General features: G+C 42.3%; 1 protein-coding gene across 1 annotated transcript in view; it reads right to left on the minus strand.

Moving 5' to 3' along the window:
- HS2ST1 (heparan sulfate 2-O-sulfotransferase 1) overlaps positions 1 to 26,389 on the minus strand; it is a 231,905-nt gene that overhangs the window by 53,625 nt on the left and 151,891 nt on the right. Inside the window, exon 2 of the mRNA XM_077452962.1 lies at positions 25,301 to 25,539. Coding sequence (XP_077309088.1) covers positions 25,301 to 25,539 — 239 coding nt within the window. The remainder of the gene's footprint in view (positions 1 to 25,300; positions 25,540 to 26,389) is intronic.

Consider the following 26,389-nt stretch of genomic DNA (forward strand, 5'->3'; position numbering starts at 1 on the left):
CATTCATATACTAGGGCCAATTTTGGACAGAAGCCAATTAACCTACCAGCATGTCGTTGGAGTGAGGGAGGAAACCGGAGTACCCGGAGGAAACCCACGCAGTCACAGGGAGAACATGCAAACTCCAGGCAGGTAGAGTCATGGTTGGGATTCGAACCAGCGACCCTTTTTACTGGGTCTTTGCTTGGCGAGAGTGCCAACCACTACACCACTGTGTTGCCCTAGTGGGCCCTCATGGGACTTAGTGTCACCAAAGCTGGAGGGTTGATGTTGCCTACCCTTGCCCTAGCCAAATGCAAAACTAGTGAAAACAGTCAGAAAAGATAATACGATCAAAAAAATATTCCTTTAAATTTTCTTGAGCAGTGTATATTAGATAACTGCATATTCTAAGTAATAACAACATTTTAAAGTGGTTCTAAAAGTATGTTTTTTTGTTTTTTTTCCTTAAAAGTGTTAAGAAACCCAGGATTCTGTATTCAGTATATCTGGTCTCCCACAGTACACAGAACATAGACATACAATTTTTTTTTAGTAAATATACACTGCTAAATACCATTTCTTAGCAGTATATAGCAGTCTTATGACTTCTATCCATGTTTGGTTAAAGCTTGTAGGAGAAGTTTTCATTTTACTCCAACTGTCTGATGAGGCTGCAGGACCCCTGACCCTCTGTCTGGAAAGTGCTGATTGGCCCTGTGCTGATCACATGCACCCTCCCAAGAGAAAAAAAAAAGCACAAAAAACTCAGCAATACACACCAAACTGAACATGTGCAATGTGCCTCAAGTCTCTGTTCTGTTAGGAGATGGATTGGGGACTGTGGAAGAGGGGGAGGATCAGAGAAAACAGGATCAAACGGCCCTTTTTACACAATGTGCAGGATTAACCCCTTAGGTCTCACAGTGAGTATAACGAGCATGCTCTACTGCATATACAAATTTTACTGTTGTGGGTTTAATAACGCTGTGAGGGGGGGGGGGGGGGGCAGTAGCACCAGCAGAGGATCCAAGAAGGAGAATCGGGGCTGCTCTGTACAAAACCATTACACACAGCAGTTAAGTACATTTTTTTTTTTATGAAAATATTTACAATCACCTTAACAGAAGCTTATCAAGCGTGTCCCTGTTAAAGGGATTTCCCCACACGTCCTGTGCAGGTGATGGGCATCATGTTTGCATCTGGAAGTACCCAAATGGGCAACGTGTGCTGCCATAATACCTTGACAGTAATGAGATACCTAAACCACCATTCAATTTGTGGTGATATAAAGTACTTCTATGTGACTCTAGATACATGTTAAAATTTGATTTTGAAAAAATTGAAAAATGTGCTTTGGGACATTAAACCAGAAATATAATTCTGGCTTTGGGTTTAGATAGTTTAACTTGTTAGCAATAACTGTTACTTCTTCTATCCAATGTAAAAGGAGGTCAGATCACTGAATTAAAATCCCTTGTCTAGGGCAAGTCTTCTTCTGAATAAATGACCAGTAGACCTCCACTATGTATGGGCACTTAAAAAGGCTCAGCCTAACAAAAGCCATTATTGATGGAAACCATGCCATCAGTATTAATCCGAAATGTGAATATCTATTTAACAGCTGTGAAATTTAATGATACAATTCTATAGCTTTCGAATGCATCAGCACTATATGACCAGTTTCTTTTATCTTCTAAATTGCTGCTGGATTAGGCAGAACTAAAATCTGCAACAAAACAGACAGCACCCATGGAGCATGAAACATGGAAAATGTCATTTTTTTCCCATTGTAACTATATAATACAGTTAGTTTTTCTAAGAAACCTCTGCTCAGTTTCCTATCTGTCATTTGAAATGATTAGGTATAAAGCCCAGCATGTGTACTACAGAAAGAAAATACTTGCAGCAAATCCTCATAGAAAAAAAAAAAGAAGAAGGAAAAAAAAAAAAAAAAAAGACAAGGCAAGACGCATACAAATGAAAATTAAAACAAATGACTCACTTTGCATAACTTGATTTTTTTTTTACAAGGCAAAAACTCTGTAGGAAAATTAATTGCATTGCAATCTGCAAGCTAATAATTAAGACCACAAAATATGCAATTTAAAATGAACAATGAGATTTCAGCAAAAAATGGCTAATTTAATATATTATGCAGCCTCAAATCTGCCGAGAACATATTCTTGATAAAGTGGGAAATCTAAAATGGGGGAAAAAAAAAAAAGAAAAGAAATCAAAAGTAGCTTTATACAGTGTCTGAACATTCACCCCTCCCTCTTTCTTTATAAACTGTATGAGTTTGGGACAGCAAACAACTTTTAATCGTGATACCTCTTTGGGTGCGTCTAGGATTGGCTATATCCAATAAAATCAAGAGCAACAAATAATCATCATGCTGCGGTTTTGGATTGGAAAAAAAGGAAAGCATCAGGTAGGTTGTTCCAAATATCCATGAGAACTAGCCACAGACCGTTGGTGGATTTAAGCGGTCACACTTGCTTCCTAATACATAACCTTAGACAGATGCGATGTCCAGAATGGGGTTCTGGGGAGCCAAACCATCTCTTCAAGCGCCTCTCGTTTTAAGATAGTTCTTTATGACTTTGGCTGTTAAATTTGGGGTCTTTCTCCTGCTGTATAATTAGGAATCAAAGCAAAGGAAGAGGCGCCTCTGGGTGTAGAGATAACAAACACTTTAATTAAAAAAAAAACGCATTTATTTCAGGCAACTCACATTTTGGATGTGGTCTATGAGCATTCAGTCACTTTAAAAGCTGAGCATGGATGTGGTCATCTAGTAGTCCATCAAGCTGAGGCACTGTAGCCGCTAGTGGCCAGGAAGTGGCACAGACGCGGAGAGAGATGACATCATGAGGTGGGTGCGACCGGTTTCGTGAGCGTACAGGCTGAGGTTGTTTGACAGCCGCGCTCCTTCATCAGGCAAAAGTTTTGCCTGATGAAGGAGCGCGGCTGTCAAACAACCTCAGCCTGTACGCTCACGAAACCGGTCGCACCCACCTCATGATGTCATCTCTCTCCGCGTCTGTGCCACTTCCTGGCCACTAGCGGCTACAGTGCCTCAGCTTGATGGACTACTAGATGACCACATCCATGCTCAGCTTTTAAAGTGACTGAATGCTCATAGACCACATCCAAAATGTGAGTTGCCTGAAATAAATGCGTTTTTTTTTTTTTTTATTAAAGTGTTTGTTATCTCTACACCCAGAGGCGCCTCTTCCTTTGCTTTTTTTCACAGACTTTGGAACATGGTTTCTGTCCTTCACTGATGGCAGCCCTGGATATGGAGCTCCTGGTTTTAAATGCTTTCCTTTGTTCTACTGGACAGTAGCTTTTATATTTATAACCATACGGATCTTTTCATAATATGGACTCTCATTCATTTAATTGGATCTTTGGTTTCAATTGGTGAGAGACTGGTGGACATTGGGAAAATCTTTGACTCTGTTTTTGCGCATTTACTTGTGTATTATAATTAGGAATCAGATGCCCCTCCCCCGATAGTAGCTTCAAGAGTAGACCATCAATTCTAAATAAATTCCCTACTCCATGTGCACTGTTGCCTGCTCATGGTTTTACTGCTCCCGTTAAATATTTCAGAATTGGATTCGTAAGCCAAAAGTCCTGGCTGTAATTTTTCTACACACCAGTTTGCGTATTTTCCTGGAAAAGGTGAATCACTTGGCCTTTTTTCTAAGTCAGGCCGCGTACACACGCGGGGACTGTTCGCCCAACTTTGTCCGCTGAACAGTGTTTCGGCGGACAGTCCGCTCGTGTGTGGGCTTTCAGCGGACAGTTTCAGCGAACAGTCCGCTGAACAAGGTTTTTCGGAATTTCCGAAAAACTGTCCGCTGAAACTTTGTTTCAGCGAACAGTCCCCTCGTGTGTAGGCTTGTTCGTCAAACTAAGTTCCGCGCATGCTCAGAAAGGATTTACACGCCGAAAGTTATAATGCAGTGTATAGGACGTCGTATTTTTCGTCCCGTCGTACGTGCCGTTCACGTCATCGCGCACGGTTTCAGAAAACTGTTCGTTCGTCGTGTGTGGCCATGTCCGTCCATGCTAATTTTGAGCGGACTGTTTGCTGAAACTGTTTGACGGACAAAGTTGGGCGAACAGTCCCCGCGTGTGTACGCGGCCTCAGAGGTTTGGACTTTTTTTTTTTTTAGTTGCAAGTCTTCCAAGTGGACCACTTCTGACGAGACTTCGCCAAAACTGTAGATGGGTGTACAGGGGGCTCATTGTTTCTGCCAACTTCAAATTGATGATGGTAGTGGACATCTTAAGATTGTGAAGGGTGGCCACCATGAGTCTTATCTGCTGAACTAAATTTCATTGACCAGCAATTGCATTTTTTGTTCCTAATATACTGTCCAAGCTCTTTTGCAGAAGCTCCAAAACACGGGCAATATCTCGAAACACATTTTCCATAGTGGCTTGTTGCTTGGCACTGTTTTTCCATTGCGTACATTTTTTTTTATACATTGAATAATCTTTAACTTGTTATTAAAGTAAGGCTTTTGCTCACCCAGTTTCATTCCTCCTACACAGCTGATTCAGTAATGATTTTATTTTACCCTACAGTACATGTTATCCTACTATTCATTAGCACACGTTAGGTATAATTGTTTAATCATGCACTGGACCATACGCCTGCAAAATACTTCAAGTGGTTGTAATCCTTTGCTATTTTTAACAGAAAAAAAAACATGCCTATACTTACCTGCTCTGTGCAATGGTTTTGCACAGAGCAGCCCTGATTCTCTTCTTCTGGGGTCCCCCTCTGGCGTCCAGGCCCCTCTTCATTGGGTGACACATCCATTGACACAGACAGCGGGACTCTGCCCAGCCTTCCGTGTCAGAGGATTTGATTGACAGAAGCGGAATCCAATCGCTCCCACTGCTATTAATCTGTCCAATGAAGAGAGACACAACGGTGGGAGCCGATGCACTCATGCACAGCGCTGGATCAGATGGGGTAAGAAAAAAGAGGGGGGGGGGGAGCTGCAGCACAGAAGGTTTTTCAACTTAATGCCACTAGAATGCATTGCATTAAGGTGAAAAACCTTCAGGCTGGGTTCACACTGATGCAAGTAAGGTCCCTTTCACACTGTTGTGACTCAAAAGTTATACAATTTTGTGGACGCAATTTCAGGGAATGTAAACTTGAAGTCTATGTCCCTTAACTCGCATGAAAGTCAGACCAAAGTAGTAAAGGGACAACTTTGAAGTTGACTTTAAGTCGCACATATATGAATGGTTATCATGGGAAATTATTTAATTCATGGGAACTTGTCAAGTGACTTGGCAACCGCAGGACAAGTCACGCAAGTGTGAAATGGGCCTTACCCCGAATCCAATTCGCATGACAGGAGACTGTGATGGGCTCTCAATGGAGCCAATTCATACAGCTCCGGCCCAGCTGCAGAGCATGCCGGAAAAGGGTCCATTGCGTCTGACTCTGTTTCAGGAGCAAATTCATGGGAAAAATTTGGACCCGATTCACACCTGAAACGGTGAACAGGGACAGACCGGACCCCCTTCTGTAAGCCACGGCGAGCCTTTAAAACCACTTTATCTGTGTATAAAATATATATATATATATACATATATATATATATATATATATATATATATATATATATATATATATATATATATATACATATACATATACATATACATATACATATACACACACACACACACCAAGGACCAGGAGCTACGTATTAAAAGCAGAGAATATTTTATTATCTCCTCACATAACCCAATTACCCATTAAAGTGGTTCTAAAGACTGGAGTTTTTTTTTACCTTCACACATTTTATGTATGAAGGGAAAAAACCTTCTGTGGGCAGGGCGCTTGCACCTCCACCCCTCAGTCATTACCTGAACACCCTCTGATCCAGAGATGTTGACGATGCCTCGACTGTATGGGGGCTCTCCCTTCTCATTGGCTGAGACAGCAGTTGGAGCCCCTTGGCTTCCATTGATGTCAATCAACCAATGAGCCAATGGGGAGAGGCGGGGTGGGGCCGAGCCATGGCTCTATATCTCTTATGGATGCATAGAGCAGCAGCTCGGGAGTGAGCACACTCAGCGGTGCACCTGGGGGGCAAGTGCCTTTCTCTGGGAGCACTGCTTGAGGGGGAGAAGTCAGGAGCGCCGGTGGGGGGACACGAAAAGAAGATTTGGGGCGATTTGTGTGAAACCACTGCACAGAGCATGTACAGCAAGTATAACATGTTTTTAAAAAACAAAGCTTTATCACTAAGACCCCTTTCACACTGGAGCCTTTTGCAGGCAGTATAGCATTAAAAATAGTGCCTACAAAACGGCCTAAAACAGCTGCTCCATTCAGCTGTGCGCTGGCAGGGCATCAGAAAAAGTCCTGACAGCAGCTTCTTTGGAGCGGTGATAGAGCAGTTTACTCATTGCTCCTCCCCATTTAAATCAATGGGGTAGCGCTGCGATAACGCTGGCAAAACACGACCATATTTAACCCCCTTTTCGGGCGCTAGCGGGGGGTTAAAACGAACCCGCTAGCGGCTGAATAGCGCTGCTAGAATTAGCGCTGCTTTACCGATGACACTTGAGGCGGCTCAGTGCGAAAGAGATCTAAGTCTGAATGAGAGTTTGAGGCTTCCTCTCACTTCCTCAAGTTCTGGTGTGAAGTGGAACAACCAATATCTCCTCTAAGCAACTTAGCAAGGATTTGAAATTCAAGACAACTGAAGCCTACAAAGCAGTGTTGGGCTATATAAAGACTGCAAAAGACCTTTAGCTGACAATTTTCACTTTCTGGAATGTTATCAGAAATTTCAGTTAAGGGGAACAGTGGAGGTCAAGGGACAATCGGAAGGGTGGTGTGCTGACGTCATCGCTGTCTAGGACGGGTGTATGCCAGCCGGCCGGCATTTCTTTACTAGCTTTTAATATTTCTACAAATGTAAGTGCAATATTTTTGCTTATAAAATAAACTGTGTTTTATGGACTTTCACTATGGTGAGTTTTCCTTCTTCGTTGGGATTGTGATTGTTGTTTACTGGTCTGCCCTTTGAGTTTGGATTGTTTGGCTTGTCATTTGAACCACAGCAGATTCCTGCCATGGATGTCTGGAGGTTGATTTGACACCACAGATTTAATACTACAGGCCCTGTAAAGCTTACCCTCTGGTAAGCGCATATGTTTGTGTGGTGGAGGTTCACAAGCGCTGGTGTTTGTTTGCACAGAAGAATTTGATTAAGTCACCATTTTCACTTCATTCACTGGACTTTTGATAGAATTACTTTATTTCTTTTATTTTAGGATTTATTATTGTTATCGCGTATTTATCACGTATTACACATTCATGAGTATGATTTTATATTTATTAAGGTGATTTTTTTTTGGTAACATTTATTATTACATTATTTTAGCTTAACTTTATGCACAGCTATATTCTACGTTTTTAAAACATTCAGAAAGAACTGCTTAAAAGGATAAGTTCCTTTTGAAAAAAAAAATGTAGGATTTTTGTACTCATCATAAAATCCTTTTCTCTGTAGTTCACCCTCCTATTTTTTTACGTTATACAGCTTGTTGATGTACTGAGGCTGCAGGAAGCAGGCTGGAGGGTTGTTACTGAAGGGACCGCCCCTTGGGCGGAACTAGAAAGTTTATTTTTTTTTGTACATGTTAACACGTTCTGCCTAGTCCTCTCCTGAAGGTGGCGAAACAACCCAATGGTCAAAACTAAAGGAGCTGTGTCAGTCACTGAACGTAAGAGAAATAATAAATGCACATTATTTGCAAGTAAACATGTGCAGTTATTTTTTCCTCTAAGGAGCCTGTAGAGCATTGCATCAGCGATCACCAGATCACGGATGCAACCTCAGGCTCCTGCAGACTCTTAGGAGAGCTGTCTGCCCATACACCGTACAGGCAGGGAGTTACCCAAGAGCAGGAAGACTCAACTAACCACCCCTCATCAGCACCCTTGTAGTTCATGGCTGACGGTACTTGTAGTTTATCCATTCACAGGAAACCATGAATGAATGGTGCAGCCATGTGGGAAAAGCCCTGCATGGCCGCGTGGTTTTCAAATTGTGACAGTGAGTACAGGTAGAGGAGCCCCTGCCTGCTGTCACGGGGTTGTAAGGGGGTGCCTGGGGAAGAGGGGTTGCATGTCTAACATGTCATATGCTGCACCCAAAAAATACAGGAGTAACATGTAATTTATTCAGAAAGGTGAACTTAGCTTTTAAAAAAAAATGTGATCTGCATGGAAGAGTCATCAGGAGAAACCTTTACCTGCAACCTCAAAAAATCAATGCCAAACCAGTCCCAAGGCAAGTCTTTTGGAATCAAGTACTGTAGAATGCTGAGGTAAAAAATGACCTCTGTGGCCATAAATACCAAAGGCTTGTTTGGAGAGAAAAAAAAAAAAAAAACACATATTAAAAATGTGAAATATGGGGGTGGGTTCATTTTGGTTTATGGGAAGCGCAGCAGCTAGTGGCATAGGAATCATTGCATTTGTAGAAGGGGAAATTGGTTCCACTAAATATCTGCAAATTCTGGATGGCAAAGTAAAATATTCAGTGGGTTGCGCTACAAAAAATTAAGAAAATACGCTTACATGAAAAGGCTCATAAAAACATTGACTTAATGGTGTATCTATCCTATATAAAAAAGGTAACAAATACACCTTGATATAGTTTCCCAAAAAACCTAAATGACTGTGAATGTTCAAAGAGAAAAAAAAAAATATATATTAATTAAACCTAAACAAATAAATATAGATACAAAATATATATGTATACCAACTATACCTAAAAATCGTATTATGTATCAGAATAGTGAATAAAGACCCTTAAGTAATATAAACAATCATATTATGATGTGAACCTACAAAAAGGGCAAACAATATAAAATCCACTGTTCCGTTGTCTTAAACCATTAGGGAAACAGGGATATAGAAATTAATTGTGAACATAACATCAAGTGTTTGCAATGTTCAAAGAGTCCATATAAAGTCTCTATTTGCAAGGTATTCCGCAGTGAAATGGTGACAGCATAAAGATCCAAAACGAACGTGACTCGTGCTTAACCTCCACCAAAGATATTACTGCCGCTTACCAGAAGTGAGTGGTTCTTTGTCATAGAGAACCATATAGAGCAGGTGACCGATTCCCCCAGTCCAAGGTTTCCACGAATGGATGTGAAGAAATTCCAGAATCCGTTCGCCTCTCGATTTACTCCCGTTCACAGATTAGCATAAAAAGTAAAAAACTCAAAATAGTGTAAAACCGAAATATATCTTTAATCGAACGTAAGAGACAAATGCGCACTTACAGAAATGAAGATAAAAACGATAGTTTCAGCGAAACCGAGCCGGCCGGTCTCGATTCGCGCCCATTATACCGTAAACATACAACACGAGATGGTGGCGTCAGGACGTCGCTCCTCCTCCCTACACGTTTCGTCACGATAGGACGTGGTCACAGGGTACGGGCGGCGTCCTGACGCACCGCTTATATAATGCAAACAATAAACCATGCCTCGGTTTGACCCCGAGGCCGAGACAGAAAACGCCATATTGGTTTAGGGAAATTGACAATAACTAGTGCTACCAAAAGCGGCCACCCCATAAATTACATGGATTTAGCACACAAAAATTTGGGAAAAATAAAAATGTAAATTGAAACATCTCCATAATTCAACCCAGAATATACATTTAATAAAGGGTATAAATAAAAATATAAGGATCATTTTTGCCCATAAATAAATATATGGCAAAAACAAAATTAATATGATTATAAATGTGGCCGCCCCAGAAAGGATTTCGTAGGAAAAACCCAAAAAGGGCCACATTTGAAACTAAATAGATCAAGTGAACAAATAAATTAACCACATGTGTATTCTGCTCAATTCCAAGGGCCAAACCATACCTGTACGGCTCTTATAAAACAGTTTTGAGCTACAAACAACTATAATGCACATGGAGCAAAAATAAATTATGAATAAATATTGGCACATCTTAAAGAATGATAGGGTTTTGGGTGCCATTTTACCTGATAAACCAAAGGTTGTCTTTAAAGGTGTACCTAACCTTAGAGACAAACTGGCCCCTAACGTTGTAAACCCCCCGAGGGAGAGAACAAATCTGTTCTCGGAGCTAAAGGGATACTATCAATGTAGAAGATGTCAGGTGTGCCAGCTTAACCGATGTACTACGAGAAGGACTACTAGTTTTTCGTCTACCTGTACCTCCAAAACTTTCTCTATAGATTCCTTTGTCACCTGTTCCACTACAGGTGTTGTTTATTTGCTCCAATGTCCGTGCGGCCTACAATATGTGGGCCGGACCAAAAGACCCTTTCACCACTGATCACCGTATAAGTGTTACGGGTGACTCTGGTTAGTTTGTTTTTTATAGCATCAGGGCACCCACCATTTATTACCCAATAAAGGTTTAACCCCCTGATCACCCGGCGGGTGATATCAATTAGGTTTTAGGGTCAGGGTCTGCGTCGCCCCAGGCAGCGCTAGGTTAGTGCCAGTACCGCTAACACCCACACGCAAAGCATACACCTCCCGTAGTGGTATAGAATCTGAACAGATCAATATCTGATCTGATCAGATCAGGTGCTAGCAGGTATTTGGGCTTTTAAAATGTATATTCTGGGTTGAATTATGGAGATGTTTCAATTTACATTTTTATTTTTCCCAAATTTTTGTGTGCTAAATCCATGTAATTTATGGGGTGGCCGCTTTTGGTAGCACTAGTTATTGTCAATTTCCCTAAACCAATATGGCGTTTTCTGTCTCGGCCTCGGGGTCAAACCGAGGCATGGTTTATTGTTTGCATTATATAAGCGGTGCGTCAGGACGCCGCCCGTACCCCGTGACCATGTCCTATCGTGACGAAACGCATAGGGAGGAGGAGCGACGTCCTGACGCCACCATCTCGTGTTGTATGTTTACGGTATAACGGGCGCGAATCGAGACCGGCCGGCTCGGTTTCGCTGAAACTATCGTTTTTATCTTCATTTCTGTAAGTGCGCATTTGTCTCTTACGTTCGATTAAAGATATATTTGGGTTTTACACTATTGTGAGTTTTTTACTTTTTATGCTAATCTGTGAACGGGAGTAAATCGAGAGGCGAACGGATTCTGGAATTTCTTCACATCCATTCGTGGAAACCTTGGACTGGGGGAATCAGTCACCTGCTCTATATGGTTCTCTATGACAAAGAACCACTCACTTCTGGTAAGCGGCAGTAATATCTTTGGTGGAGGTTAAGCACGAGTCACGTTCGTTTTGGATCTTTATGCTGTCACCATTTCACTGCGGAATACCTTGCAAATAGAGACTTTATATGGACTCTTTGAACATTGCAAACACTTGATGTTATGTTCACAATTAATTTCTATATCCATGTTTCCCTAATGGTTTAAGACAACGGAACAGTGGATTTTATATTGTTTGCCCTTTTTGTAGGTTCACATCATAATATGATTGTTTATATTACTTAAGGGTCTTTATTCACTATTCTGATACTTAATACGATTTTTAGGTATAGTTGGTATACATATATATTTTGTATCTATATTTATTTGTTTAGGTTTAATTAATATATATTTTATTTTTTCTCTTTGAACATTCACTGTCATTTAGGTTTTTTGGGAAACTATATCAAGGTGTATTTGTTACCTTTTTTATATAGGATAGATACACCATTAAGTCAATGTTTTTATGAGCCTTTTCATGTAAGCGTATTTTCTTTATTTTTTGTAGCGCAACCCACTCTTTTTTCCTTTATGCCAAATGTAGTATAACATTTGGGTTGCTGCTTTTCTATAATTTTTGTTTGTTAAGCGCGGTTTTCCTTCTTTTTTCTAAAGTAAAATATTCAGCCATGGAGAAAAGCGAATGGCTTTCACAACAATGCCATGATCCTAATTATACCTCAATCACCTCAACCACCACGGGGTTACTTGAAGGAAAGTTTGGAATGACTCTCATAGTTCCTAATCAAAAAACAACCCATTGAAAATCAGTGGGTGCATCTTAAACGTGCTGTGCATGCAAAAGTGAGCAAAAAAATCCAAATAGAAGAAATAAGCCGGACTACAGATCAATAACTGAATGTTTTATTAAGTAAGTCCTTGCTATATAGCCAGTCAAACTGAGCTGCTCCTCTGGCGTGTTTTGTTCGATAAGAGCGTAGTCAGAGTAAATCGCTAATGAGAAGAAATGATTCTATGCACATACAGAACAAAGCATGCAATGTTACACACCTGTTACATGTCAAATTCTGCCCATAAACAGTTTGGGCTCATGCACACAGGTACATAAGGATATGAACACAGCTATATGTTATGCTATGGGCCCATGCACTCGGCGGCATAGAAAGAATAACATCTACGATTTTGCATATGGACTGTATTTAACAACGTATGCGCTTATTATTATTATTCAGGATTTATATAGCGCCAACAGTTTGCGCAGCGCTTTACAATATGAGGGCAGACAGTACACTTACAATACAAATAAATACAGGAGGGATCAGAGGGCCCTGCTCGTTAGAGCTTACAATCTAGAAGGGAGGGTCAAGTTGAAACAAAAGGTATTAACTGTGGGGGGGATGAGCTGATGGAGAAAATGAAAATACAGTTAGGTGTGGGTGGGGTAGGCTTCTCTGAAGAGAAGTGTTTTCAGGGATCGTCTAAAAGCTAATAAAGTAGGAGATAAGCGGACAGATTGGGGTAGGGCATTCCATAGAATTGGGGAGGCTTTGGAAAAGTCCTGGAGGTGAGTATGGGAGGAGGTGATGAGGGAGCTAGAGAGCAGGAGGTCTTGAGAGGAACGAAGAGGACGAGTAGGTTGGTATTTAGAGACTAAGCTAGTGATGTAGCTGGGGGCAGAGTTGTGGATGGCTTTGTATGTAATTGTTAGTATTTTGAATTTAATTCTTTGGCTGAGCGGAAGCCAGTGGAGGGATTGACAGAGAGGAGTAGCAGACACCGAGCGATTGGTAAGGTGGATGAGTCTGGCAGTGGCATTCATAATGGATTGAAGAGGTGATAGAACATGTAGAGGTAAGCCAATGAGAAGGGAGTTGCAGTAGTCAAGGCGAGAGATGACCAGCGAGTGAATTAAGAGCTTTGTTGTCTCATTGGTTAGAAAGGGGCATATTTTGGAGATGTTGCGGAGGTTGAGGCGGCAGGATTTGGACAGTGATTGGATGTGTTGCTTGAAGGAGAGTTCAGAGTCCAGGACTACACCTAGAACCTTGGCGTGAGGGGATAGGCTTATGGTTGTGCCATCAATTTTGACAGTGAGATCAGGGGAAGGGGCATATGGGGGAGGAAAAATTATAAGTTCGGTTTTGGATAGATTGATTTTGAGGAAGTGGTGTGACATCCAGACTGATATATCTGATAGTAAATTAGTGATACGTGAGGAGACAGAGGGAGTGAGCTGAGGGGTAGAGAAATAGATTTGGGTGTCGTCAGCATAGAGGTGGTATTGGAAGCCGTGGGAGGCCATCAGTTGACCCAGGGAGGAGGTATAGATTGAAAATAGGAGTGGTCCAAGAACAGAACCTTGGGGGACCCCAACAGAGAAAGGAAGAGGAGAGGAGGAAGTAGAGTTGTAAGAAACGCTAAAGGTGCGGTTGGATAAGTAGGAAGAGAACCATCGTAGAGTACGGTCACGGAGACCAAAGGTGTGGAGTTTTTTTGAGAAGGAGGGGGTGGTCAACCATATCAAAGGCAGCAGAGAGGTCCAGGAGGAGGAGTACAGAATAATGTCGATTGGTTTTGGCCGTTAGTAGATCGTTTGTTTTAGGAGAGCAGTTTCTGTGGAGTGTTGAGGACGAAATCCAGACTGACGGGGATCAAGAAGGCTATTATCAGCAAGGTGGTCACTCAGTCGGTTGTAGACCAGACGTTCGAGTAGTTTGGATAAAAAGGGGAGCAAGGAGATGGGGCGTAGGTTGTTTGGATTGGATGGGTCCAGTGAGGGTTTTTTAAGTATGGGTTTGACAGGTGCATGTTTTAGAGAGTTGGGGAAGATGCCAGAAGAGAGGAAGAGATTGAAGATGTGAGTTAGAGAGTGTAGCATAGAGCCAGAGGGTGAACGTAGCATTTGCGAGGGAACAGGATCCAGGTGGACATTACCAAGTAGTTTAGCAACTTCGTCTATAGTGGTGGGGTTGAAAGAGGGAAGTAATGATTGTGACTGTGGGCATGATGTGTAAAGCGTGGAGGGTATCAGAAAAGTAGAAATCTCTGCGCGAATTGTATCAATCTTCTGTTTGAAGTGATTAGCAATCTCCTGGGCAGTGAGTGAGTTGGCGGAGGACGAAGTAGAGAGTTGAAAGTAGAGAAGAGTTGACGGGGACGGGATGATAGGTTGCTGATGAGAGTGATAAAATAGTTCTGCTTGGCAGAGAGGAGGCTAGAATTGTAATTTTGGAGGGCAGATTTATATTGGTTGAAATCTCCCTGAGACTTGGTCTTGCGCCACAGGCGCTCATGAGCACGACTAAGTTTTTTCAGACTTCTAGTGACATCTGTTTGCCAAGGTTGAAGGGGTCGGGGCTTGATTCTGTGTGTAGTGAGGGGGGCCAGTGAGTCCAGAAGTGAAGTATTGTAGACAGAAGTGGCTAGGTTGGTGCAGGATAGGGGTAAGATTTTGTCGTAGAGGTTGTCAATAGCAGAGTAGAGAAGAGAAGGCTTGAGATGACGTAGGTTTCTGCGGGTAACTTTAATGCGGTTGGAGGGAGAGGAGGGGAAGGAGAGGGAGAGAGTGAAACTAATAAGGTGGTGATCAGAGAGAGGGAATGGATAGTTAGAGAGGTTGCATGGAGTGCAAAGGTGAGAGAAAACGAGGTCAAGGATATTGCCTTCGGAGTGAGTAGGAGCATGTATCCACTGTTTCAGGTCAAAGGAGGAGGTTAGGCTGAGAAGTTTGGAAGGAGCAGAGGTGTTAGTATTAATAGGAATGTTGAAGTCCCCGAGAATAATTGTGGGGATTTCAGAAGAAAGAAAGTAGGGTAGCCAGGCAGAGAAGTCATCAAGAAATGTTGATACTGGTCCAGGGGGCCTGTAGATCACGGCTATTCTTAAAGAAATTGGAGTGAAGAGACGAATGCAGTGTGCTTCGAAAGAGGAGAGTGACAGAGAGGGAGGTGGCTGAAGTACCTGGAAGGTGCTATGTGGGGCTAGAAGGATTCCAACACCTCCTCTCTTACGTCCATTGGATCTGGGGGAGTGAGTCCAAAGAAGACCACCATGGGATAGGGCCGCAGAAGATGCAGTGTCTGATTCGTGGAGCCAGGTTTCGGTGATGGCGAGTAGGTTAAATGAGTTGGCGATAAAGATGTCATGTAGAGGGGTGAGTTTGTTGCAGACAGAGCGGGAGTTCCAAAGGGCACAAGAGAAAGGCAGTCTGGTCTTGGGAAGAATAGAAATGGGAACTAAATTGTGTTGATTACGGCTGCTGCCAGAGGGTGCAGGGTGATGGGTACAGTTTAATGATGGAGGTCCAGGGTTTGGGGATATATCTCCAGAGGTTAGGAGAAGCAGGAGGGTGAGGGAGGTAATATGGGAGTGAGATTTATATGAAGGGACATGCCCCAGGGTCTTGGAGATTTTTAGTGTGTGTGGATTTAGAATTAGCAGGAGTTGGTGGGTGCAGTAATAAGGAGAGGACAGAAGTGAGGGCGATATATATATATGCTGTGGGGGGGAGAAGTGGGGTGGAGTTGAGATACTTTTAGTATAGAGGACAGAGCTGTCAGAAGGAGTGGTAGAGAATGCATGTTATAAGGAGAAAGTGCTAAAGGGTTAAAACGAGGTCACCTGCTGTCTTTGCGGCGTTTTTCAAAGTATTTTCTTGTGTACCTTCGCTGAAGTGCAGAGTCAGAAGTGCTTCCACTTATTGAAATCCCCCCACTTGGAGAAAGACCCCCAGTTGCAAGTGTGCCCCCAGCAATAGCTTCCCCCAAAGCAAAGCTTAGCTTTATACTGATAGGTGTGGGGTGTGGGTGGATTTCAATTATCAATCAGGAGGTAATAAAGCTTGGATGGTTAACAGGGCTAAATTCTAACTTCAGAAACAGGCTAGCAAGAGGGCACTAAAGTTAGAGGGGCCATCATTTTGGGTAAGACAAGGCCGATAATAAAGCATTGTAATGTGGACAGGGCTACAGACTGTTGAGCAAAAACAACATACCAGCATTTTTAAAGAAACACATGAAAAGCAGATAGCAGGGTTTCAGTTTTTGGGTGGAGATGGTTCAGTTAGCACAAACCAGCATTTTTAAAGACACACATGAAAAGCAGATAGCAGGGTTTCAGTTTTTGGGTGGAGATGGTTCAGTTAGCACATACCAGCATTTTTAAAGACACACGCTTAAGATTACATGCTTACAGCATTTAGAAATGGCAACCACTACTGTCCCTAAATGTCTCCCCGCTTCCTAGCAATCCAGGCCAATGGGGGTTGAGCGGGGTACATTTGCTCTGTACACATACTTGATGTGATTGTAGCTGTATTAGTGCAATTGTGACAGAGAAAATTGAGTACTGCCCGTGATACTTTTTTTTTATTTGCGCTAACATACAATTTTTCAGGACAAGCTTTCGGGGGGTATGTCCCAGTACTGCTTGGACCTTGAAGAAGGGGACATACCCCGAAAGCTTGTCCTGAAAAATTTTATGTTAGTGCAAATAAAAAAAAATAAAAAAGTATCACGGACAGTACTCAATTTTCTCTGTACACATGTAACATTAGAATAAAGGTTACATGCATTCATTGTACAAGATGCCAGCAAGAGCCTACACAATACCATATATCTGTGTGCATGAGCACTTAAAGTGGAATTCCAGCCATACGTTTTCTATGCCTAAAACGGTTATTAATTATAATTACCAAGTTTTAGCCCCCTCTGGTCTGGTTGTGTGATTCTACATCAGTGAGCATCAGCCGCAGGGGAGAGCAGCGAGTGCCGGGAGTTCTAAGAGCTGTGTTGTCACGCATAGGTTTCCATATCCCAGCCATTGTCAGTGCTCCCTCCTCTCCCCTGCAGCTGTCACTCACTGACACAAGGGAACCGGAGGAGCGGTATCACATGATCAGACTAAGCAGAGTAAAAATAGGTAGGTATACAGATCTTTTTTTTACCCAGGTTAGGCAGGATAGGTTGCAGGAGGGGAGAGGGAACACTTTGGAAGCATGGTTAGTGTTAGGCTGGAATTCAAGTTTAAAGGCAACATTGTATCCAATACATGCCCGATCTTAAACAATAATCGCAGACAAATTATATACACTCACCGGCCACTTTATTAGGTACAACTTACTAGTCCCAGGTTGGGCTCCCTTTTGCCTTCAAAACTGCCTTAATGTTTAGTGGTATAAATTCAACAAGGTGTTGGAAACATTCCTCAGATTCATCACACAGTTGCTGCAGATTTGTCAGCTCCATGATGCAAATCTCAATCTCAAAGGTGCTCTATTGGATTGAGATCTAGTACAGGGATCTCATTGTCATGTTCAAAAAAACAGTGGTGAGAGGATTTGAGCATAACAGTGTTCAACAATTTGTTATCCCTTATTCCCATTTAGACCCTTGTGTTAATATCTCCCAATGTAATACCTTCAGCCCAGTAACCTTTTCAAATCACCTGCCAATCCCTTGTTCGGTTCAGCTTTGGTTGGGGGTGGTTTTTGGGGGAGGCTACTATATACTCCCATATCCAGGGAGGGGCCCCATTAACGTCATGCCTGATTGTGTCCCATCTGTCCCCCATAATATCGCAGTCACGATAAAAATTGCGGATCGCCCCCCATTACTAAATTGAAAAAAAAATGATTAACCACTTTCCGACCGGCACATGACGATGTATGTTGGCAGAATGGAATGGGCAGGCAAATTGGCCTATAGGTATGGCCATTTGAAATTGCCGCCATGCCATCGCGTGTGTGCGCCGCCAGTCGGGCCCCCCGTGAGTGTGGTTGCAGGTCTCGCGGACTCAATCGCTGCGGGGATACCCGCGATCGTCTCACGGGGAGGCTGAACGGGGAGATGCGGAAGTAAACAGCATCTCCCTGTTCTGCCTAGCAACAAGTGACACTGATCTCTGCTCCCTGTGATTGGAGCAGAGATCAGTGTTCACTATCACACAGCCACACCCCCCACAGTTAGTAAAAGGCCCCTAGGACACACTTAACCCCTACACTGCCACCCCCTGGTTAACCCCTTCACTGCTAGTGCCATTTACACAGGAATCAGTGCATTTGTATAGCACTGATTGCTGTACAAGTGACAACGGTCCCAAAAATGTGTAAAAAATGTCCAATGTGTCTGCCATAATGTCGCAGTCACAATAAAAATCGCTGATCGCCGCCATTACTAGTAAAAAAAAAAATTTACAAAAATGCCATAAAACTATCCCCTATTTTGTAAACGCTATAAATTTTGCGCAAACCAATCAATAATCGCTTATTGCAATTTTTTTTACCAAAAATATATATAGAAGAGTACGTTTCAGCCTAAACCGAGGAAAAAAAATGTTTTTTTTTTATATATTTTTGGGGGATATTTATTATAGCAAAAAGTAAAGCATTTTTTTTCAAAATTGTCGCTCTTTTTTTTATTTATAGCGCAAAAAATAAAAACCGCAGAGGTGCTCAAATACCACCAAAAGAAAGTTCTATTTGTGGGGGAAAAAAAGGGCGTCAATTTTGCTTGGGAGCCACTTTGCACGACCACGCAATTGTCAGTTAAAGCGACACAGTGCTGAATTGCAAAAAGTGCTTCGGCCTTTGGCCAGCCAAATGGTCTGGGGTTTAAGTGGTTAAATCAAAAACAAATTTTACTGAAAAGAATTAACACAATTGCAGGAATTCCATAGCAGGCAAACAGTCACGCTACAACGTGTACATAGTCAAAGACATTAAATGATACAGGCATGGCATTTCATAACAAAGGATTTGATAGCCACAAACCATTCAATGGGCACAGCAACTAAAATGACATTTTAGTTCTTTTATTTTTGTAAGTCTTTCGAAAAAATGTTTCAAAGGGTTTTTGTGCACAGCAGAACACTCCTTTTTTATATGTGGTATAGTAATACGTTGTGTTTTTTACTGCTTTCTGCAGTAGTAATTTACTTTGTACTACTTTTAAGTTTCAAACAAGTAAAAATTTCAATTGGCCAGTGGTGCCCAAAATGTACCATTGAACTGTACCCTCCTGATGCATCCAAATTCTGTGGCGCATGACTATATTGTTTGCCTGACAAGTACAGGTGTACTCTAAATACATAGTGACATCAACCCAATTTTCTTCTTTAGCTTGCGCTGGAGGACACTTCACATGGCATAATCACACAGGTGCTCATGTGATGAGTGTAATGAGAGCACCAAGGGCACCACGACTATAATAATCCCGAAGGGATCATGAACTGAAAACTCCATTCAATGGGAGCTTGAGGTGCTTCTCACAGCAGAACACATGGGGAGGTAAAACGCTTTTTTTTTCCCCTGCATATGTTTGGTATTTGTATACCAGTTTATGTTCTACCATAGACATTTCTTTACTTTACAGAGGCATCAAACTTTAAAGGGTAACTGTAATTTTACACAAAACCACCTACCTGCCTCATCAGATATGTAAATTTACTTAGACGCAGGAAAAAAAAAATAGATTTTTACTGCTGTGGCCTAAGACAGAGCAGTGTTTAACCACTTCAGCTCCGGAAGCTTTTACCCCCTTCCTGACCAGGCCATTTTTTGCGATACGGCACTGCGTTACTTTAATAGAAAAATGGAAATTGCCGTGCTAAAACAAAAAATAAAAACACACAATAACTAAAAATAAAATAAATAAAGCAGCTGCTAAAACTGCGAGATACACACATGCATAGATAAGAAATTCAATGTAGCAGCGCTATAAAAATAAAAACAAATAAAAGCACACAAAAAAAAAATATTGGCTGATCCAAACAATGAATGTATGTGAACTACGACACACAATGTGTAAAAATATGAAAATTGATAAAACACATCAGCATAGATTCTTGTGAGATATACCTCTCAAAAGACAGTGCCCCTCCACGACATAAAATGTGCGCTTACCAAAAGGCAAGCTTTTATGAGCCTGCGGCTAAAATACCCAGCCATGGCCTCGGGGGGGGGAGAGAGAATAGTACTGTGAGTGATGTGAAATTGGCAGAGGACAGTACTGTTGGTGAAGGATGTGAAGGGGGCAGAGGACAATACTGTGGGGTGGCGGTGAAGATTTGAAGGGGGGGTTGATGACTCCTGTGAATAAAGGGTGTATGTGATGTGAATGGGGGTTCGGTACATTATAGTAAAGGGGAAACTGATGTGAAGTGGGGGGACTGTGATGTGTGGGGAGAACTGAGGACACTGAATTAAAGGATTGTGATCTAGAAAGAAACTGCTGAAAAAAAATTTGGTTCGGACCTCTGGTGGAAGAAGATGTTACTGGCTGGACCTGCGTGAATTTTAATTCAATACCTTTGGTGTAATCAGTTATAACTTTGTGGTGTCTCTCCAGGCTGAGGTGTAGGACCCCATTGACACGCAGAATAGTAGGGATGCCAGCATAAGAAAAACTCATCCAGTGAACATTTCAACGTGGAACCACCATTCAGCATGGCCGATCCTAGTATAGATGTGTACGTATAAAACATGAGAAAGCCTCAGTCAATGTCGCTCCTCAGACCATGCCTCCTGACACGTTCAGCCCCACAAACAAGGGCTTAATCATAGGGGGCAATGAATAAGCTCTGGTAGGTTGGGTGAAACATGTCAGAGGGCATGGCCCAAAGAGTGGCATTGATTGAGGCCTTCACACGTACACATTTGGGGGTTGTTTAGCTCAGTGTAGAGCCTACCAGAGAGCGGAGTCCACACCAGATATGCCGTTTAAGGGCTTGTAGGCCCACTTTTATTAAAGAAAGAAAATGTCCATCCAGAATTCCTACGCAAGGTTTTCAACTTCACAGTAGTAATAAATGAAAAATACCAAGCCACCTGGCTCTAAAGCAGCACCGCTGCTCAGGCTTATGCTTCAGGCCTCTTGTCTCTACAGAGTTCCTGTACATTGGCACTCTTTTCCAGCTTCCTTGCTGCTACAGCCCACCGACTTGGACCTTCTGTCTGCTCTGACAGACAGAACTGTGCAGACATGCACACTTCTCCCTTGCTCGCCTGGACTCCTCAGGAGGGTGGAGCCCAGAACCACAGTCAGGTGTCTACAAATAGCCCCGCACACACCTGACTAGTCATTATGCTGGTGGATCTCAAAACCCGGACCCAGGACTGGGGATTTCATCCCACCCGGATCGCTACGAAATCCCCAGGCTCAAGGTCCCAAAGTAGACTTTAGTAAATAATGATGAAACTGAAAAGCCAGTTTCCTCCCAAATAAGCAAATAAACAGGAGCCCCTCAATCTGCCTGGTTGAGAATCCTGCGTCCATACACTGGTGGGGTACCTCACTACCATAACATCTACACTAGGATTGGCCATGCTGAGTGGCGGTTCCACAGTGTAAGTGTATACAGTTATTGTATAAAAGACCCTAATCCTGCACAATCCAGCCTTTTGGCTGAAATGCCAAAGCAGCCAGATCTTTTGGTTTTAAAATAACAAAAACTTAACAGCCTAATAGTCAATTCAGATTCTTGGACCTGCTTGTGAAGGCATCAAGAGATCCATTAAACTCTAACATGCAAATTCTGGCAAGGGAAATAAAATGATCAGTTTCTTGCTACCCAGAATGCCACCGTCTTGCTGGTAACCCTGAAGCACCAGACACAATGATGTATTACAACTGTATCTGTCGCATAAAACTGTGACAGTTTGATTCATTTTAAAATAACATTGCCTACTTTGGCATATCAATTGAGCAGATATTCTCATATTACTGGAGCGAAACAAAATCCGCCGAGGAACATAGATTTCTTCCCCTTTCTAACATCGCAAATAACAATTAAAATCACGCTGCTTTTTCAGATGTTAATTAACTAACTTGATCGATGGGTGGTTATATCATTTATTTTTTTTCTTCAAATAAGTATGGGCTTAGGATTTGTACATATAAAAAGAAACGTATTAGTAAAGCACCATGTTTTAAAGGCTGATTACAAAGATAATGCAGCATTGTAACACAAGCCTTTTTCATGTCGTACCTTCAGCTGATTACACTGGGAGCTCAAGGAGAGCTTTGATAACAATCTGATTGGATGATGTGTTCACAGTCAAGTGATCATAAGTCTCAGGAGCCAGTATGTTCCTGGGTACGAGGATTTATTTTTATAGACTTCACATAAGACAGTAAACTAGGTTAGGCTTGCAGGGGAAAAAAGGCAATTATGAACTTTCATAGAGCAATATTGTGACAAGGGAGCTGCATCGGCTGAAGCCCAACGCGTGTGTATATATATATATATATATATATTATATGTTTACACAAAAATAGCATTTTCCAAAAGCTTAAAGACAACTGCTATGGAAACCCAAATCATTCCAAACAGAAAAAACCCTCTAAACACATTAGGAGGATTTAAGTTAAGGCGCAAACATCACATAATAGTATGCTCAAAAAAGAGGCTGTCTGTATAAAACTATATAAAACGATAGTACATATGAGATATTTCAGGATTGGCCTGATGAAAGAGCGCGGTCGTCCTCCCACCTCGACCCGAACGCTCAGGAAACGTGTCGCCCGTCGTGACGTCACAATTCCGCGACCCGCATGTCACAGCAAACCAAGCCTCGCTTTGGAATAACATCCCCTGCGTCCACCGAGCCGGCTTCTCTTGAAACAACTAACCAGTGGTAACGCCAGGAGAGGACAACAGGACACTTGCGGACCGGAATAGAAGTGACGGACTAAATCAGATGACCCCTCTTATTCCACATGCTTGCTTATTTTATGGAAAATGTGAGTGCAAAATCTCTCTGTTTTAGAATGACTTGTGAATAAACTGTTTTTTAAAAAAATCTACACCCAGAGGCGCCCCCTTCTTTTTTTGTACATTAGGAGGATTCACAGTGCATTTCCAACATGCTTTAGAATTCTGACGTGCCAAATGTTGATGCCAATGACATTAATTAACTGGTTACAAACAGGTACACGAATCTGGGGCATGCTCTGAGTGTGGAGGAACACTGAGACAGAACAGGCAGTGAGCATCCTTAGCCAATAGACAACCTGCCACTGGCTAAAGAACTCACCCACTGCCTGCTATCATTCACACAGAGATAGTGGACCTGAGTGGGATCTAGTGTCTCAGCTTCCTCTTCAGGCTTCAGGCTCCTAAGATGCTGTGAAGCCAACAGCGCCCTTAACTACCAGTGATGAGTAGAACAGAAGAATATGCCTCTGAGACGCTGTGTAAGGGGGCAGGCACTTTGCTTGTCTATGTATGCCAACTTGGAGTTGGTCTCGACTACCTCCACTTTCGTTATCTACGACCTGGAGGTAATTATTTTCAAATTGGTGCATTACAAATTAAGTTTGTAAAAGTGGCGCTTTTAACAACAGAGATCGGAATCTTCTGCATGCGGCAGTAAATTTACTGAAACAGGAGGTGGGGATTTTTTAATTGCCCATTTTAAAAGAGCCTTACTGAATTCCCCTGGTTGTGTTAAAAACCTTTTTAGAAATGTGTTCTAGGTAGCGCACAGATCTTCAAAGCATCAATGATGTGGAAATGGCACCAAAGCTGTGAAATTTTACATTCAAGACCGTGGAAGGGTAGATCCCCTATAACGGAGAGCTTGGACCCATTGTATTTCTCGAAATGACCGGCACTCACACCTGGGATGCTCTTCCTTCTACTTCTCATCTGCTACCTTCAAGTAACAATCTGCCACAGTGCTTTGAATCCATTAACCCGGCCATAGATGGACTGATTTTCTTTCCTGCAACCACAAGAAAGAAAATTGCTCAATCTCCACCCCCCCCCCCCCCCCCTCCCCAGAGCCAGTAGTAACAGTCACATGTAAAATCTGACAGGCTAGTTGTACTCAAGTTAATCGATCAACTTTGGTACACTCAGCAGCCCATACATGGTTTGAATCTTGGCTGTTTCCTGCTGAACTGGCCAAGATTCAAACCTGAATGGCTGGCTTTATTACGGCTACTGAATGCAATCCTCTCCATTTTTAACCACATAATGTTGTCAGAACACAATTTTTTAATGCCAGTGGCCCTATAAGGTCTGCAATGATCTTCTTAAAGTGGAGGTCCACCCTAAAGTGGACCTTCCGCTCATTGGAACCCTCCCCCCCTCCGGCGCCACAATTGGCACCTTTCAGGGGGGAGGGGGGTGCAGGTACCTGTACAGTACAGGTATCTGCACCCACTTCCGGCGTAGATTCTGCAGAATCTACGGCCCTTTCCGAAGGTCCCCCGCTGCCTGCTGGGAAACACATGGATCCCAGAGACAGTGGGGTCCATCCTTATTGCGCAGCGCGACTCGCGCATGCGCAGTAGGGAACCGGGAAATGAAGGCGAAAGGCTCCACTTCCTGATTCCCATACCCAAGATGGCGGCGGCAGCACCTGAGAGACGATCGAGAGATCGGCTTCGGGTGCCGACATCTCGGGCGCGCTGGGCGGGTAAGTGTCATTATTTTAAAAGTCAGCAGCTGCAGTATTTGTAGCTGCTGGCTTAAAAAAAAAAAAAAAAAAAAAAAAACGGCGGACCCCTGGCAGACTCCCGCTTTAAGCCTGCTTCTTTTCACAGCTGCTCTTCAAAGGAAAAGCAGATTTGGGTAAAACAGCATTAGGGGACATTTATACAAACAAAAAAAGTTTGAAAAATTATTTTAAAGCCCTAGGACCTTCTACCAAGGCCAATTAAACTGAAAAAGTCCTCAGTGATCTGACATCTGTTTGTAGCACACCTTTGTTAGTGAGCACTAACCAATATGAACCCGATAACTGGATGTAAGGTAGACTGCTTTCGACATAATATATCTACCCCAGCAACACCCTTCTCCATCCTCCTTTCAAAACGTACATTTGCAAGCTTGCCAAAAAAGGCAATAAACTGATATCAGATATCCTTTACAAAGAGAAGAGTACAAAATAAAATGATATATATTATATATAAATAAAACACTGAATGTCACCATATGCCCCCATTACAAGTACCCTTTGGATAGATCATAATTCACCCTGCATATACAGTATCTTTAGAACTAATGGAGAAAAAGCAAAGAAAAACACATTTCCATTATCTCGGTCAGAATACAACCTTACCTGGTCTTGAAGAGACATTACAGGGTTATTTTTAGTCGTGTTGATGTGAAGTACATGGTATTTATTTTTCCCACACAGGTCATACGCAATATTTGTGAAGGAAGTGCTGGCAGTCTTAGGAACTCTGTTGTAAATAATCAAAATGTCATCATCCTCATCAAGAACCACTTCTTGCCGGGAGCCATCCATGGAGTGGCGCTGTTCAATTTCCCGTACTTCATGGCGAGCGATTGCCCTTTCTGAAAAAGAACGGAAAGCATTTGTAAAAAGGCAAAACTGGAACTTGCATAATTTTTACTACATGGAACAAGAGCAATGTACACAATGCAAGAGTTCTCTAAATTTCACCAAAATGGATAAGGATTCAGTACAATTAAAACAGAACCAACAGTTTTTCAGGCTTCCATTTTGACCACAAATTCAAGGATGCACACATACCTGTCCTTCAGTCTTATGCTCCTAAACTTGGCTGCTGAAAAAGAGAAAAAAAATGCTATATTTCCAGGTGTGGGGAGCATGCGACTTGCTCTTCGACCATGGGAACGTACACATTTTTTGCCGATTGGCCACTTAGGCCAGCAGCACTATCACATAGGAGTGACAAAGGGGCATTCATGGGAAAGGAAGGTCAACATAGGTTGCTGGTGGGACCACAGAAATCGGTGGCTTTGCCCAGCATGAAAATTACACTTGTTACGTAAACATACAATTTTGCTTGGGAACAATGTCCGTCAAATTTCATACGTCTACAAAACCGCATTAATCCTTATAGGAAAAGTACTGGAAGGAGTACACATTACCATATATCTCAGAGGAACAAAAGTGACAGGGAAAAAGCCATTTTGGATGATTGATCTCCCTCAGATCAGTTGGTCTTCTTGAAATGTCACAAACGAACGTAATTCACAACCACAATAGCTACAGGATGAAGATGGCAACAGGTGCTACAAAAGCCTGGTGGCTGAGAGAAATTATATATATAAAAGTGTCTATCCTTACAGTAAGGAAAAACATGATTAACGTTGGACTGAAAGCCAAATTCACTTTAAGTTATTATTCCTCTAACAGTTCATGTTCAGACAAGAACGG

Source organism: Lithobates pipiens, unplaced genomic scaffold (genome assembly GCF_037356315.1).
Source record: "Lithobates pipiens isolate NorthernLeopardFrog02 unplaced genomic scaffold, aLitPip1_a1.2 Scaffold_23, whole genome shotgun sequence".
In the NCBI taxonomy this organism is placed as follows: Eukaryota; Metazoa; Chordata; class Amphibia; order Anura; family Ranidae; genus Lithobates; species Lithobates pipiens.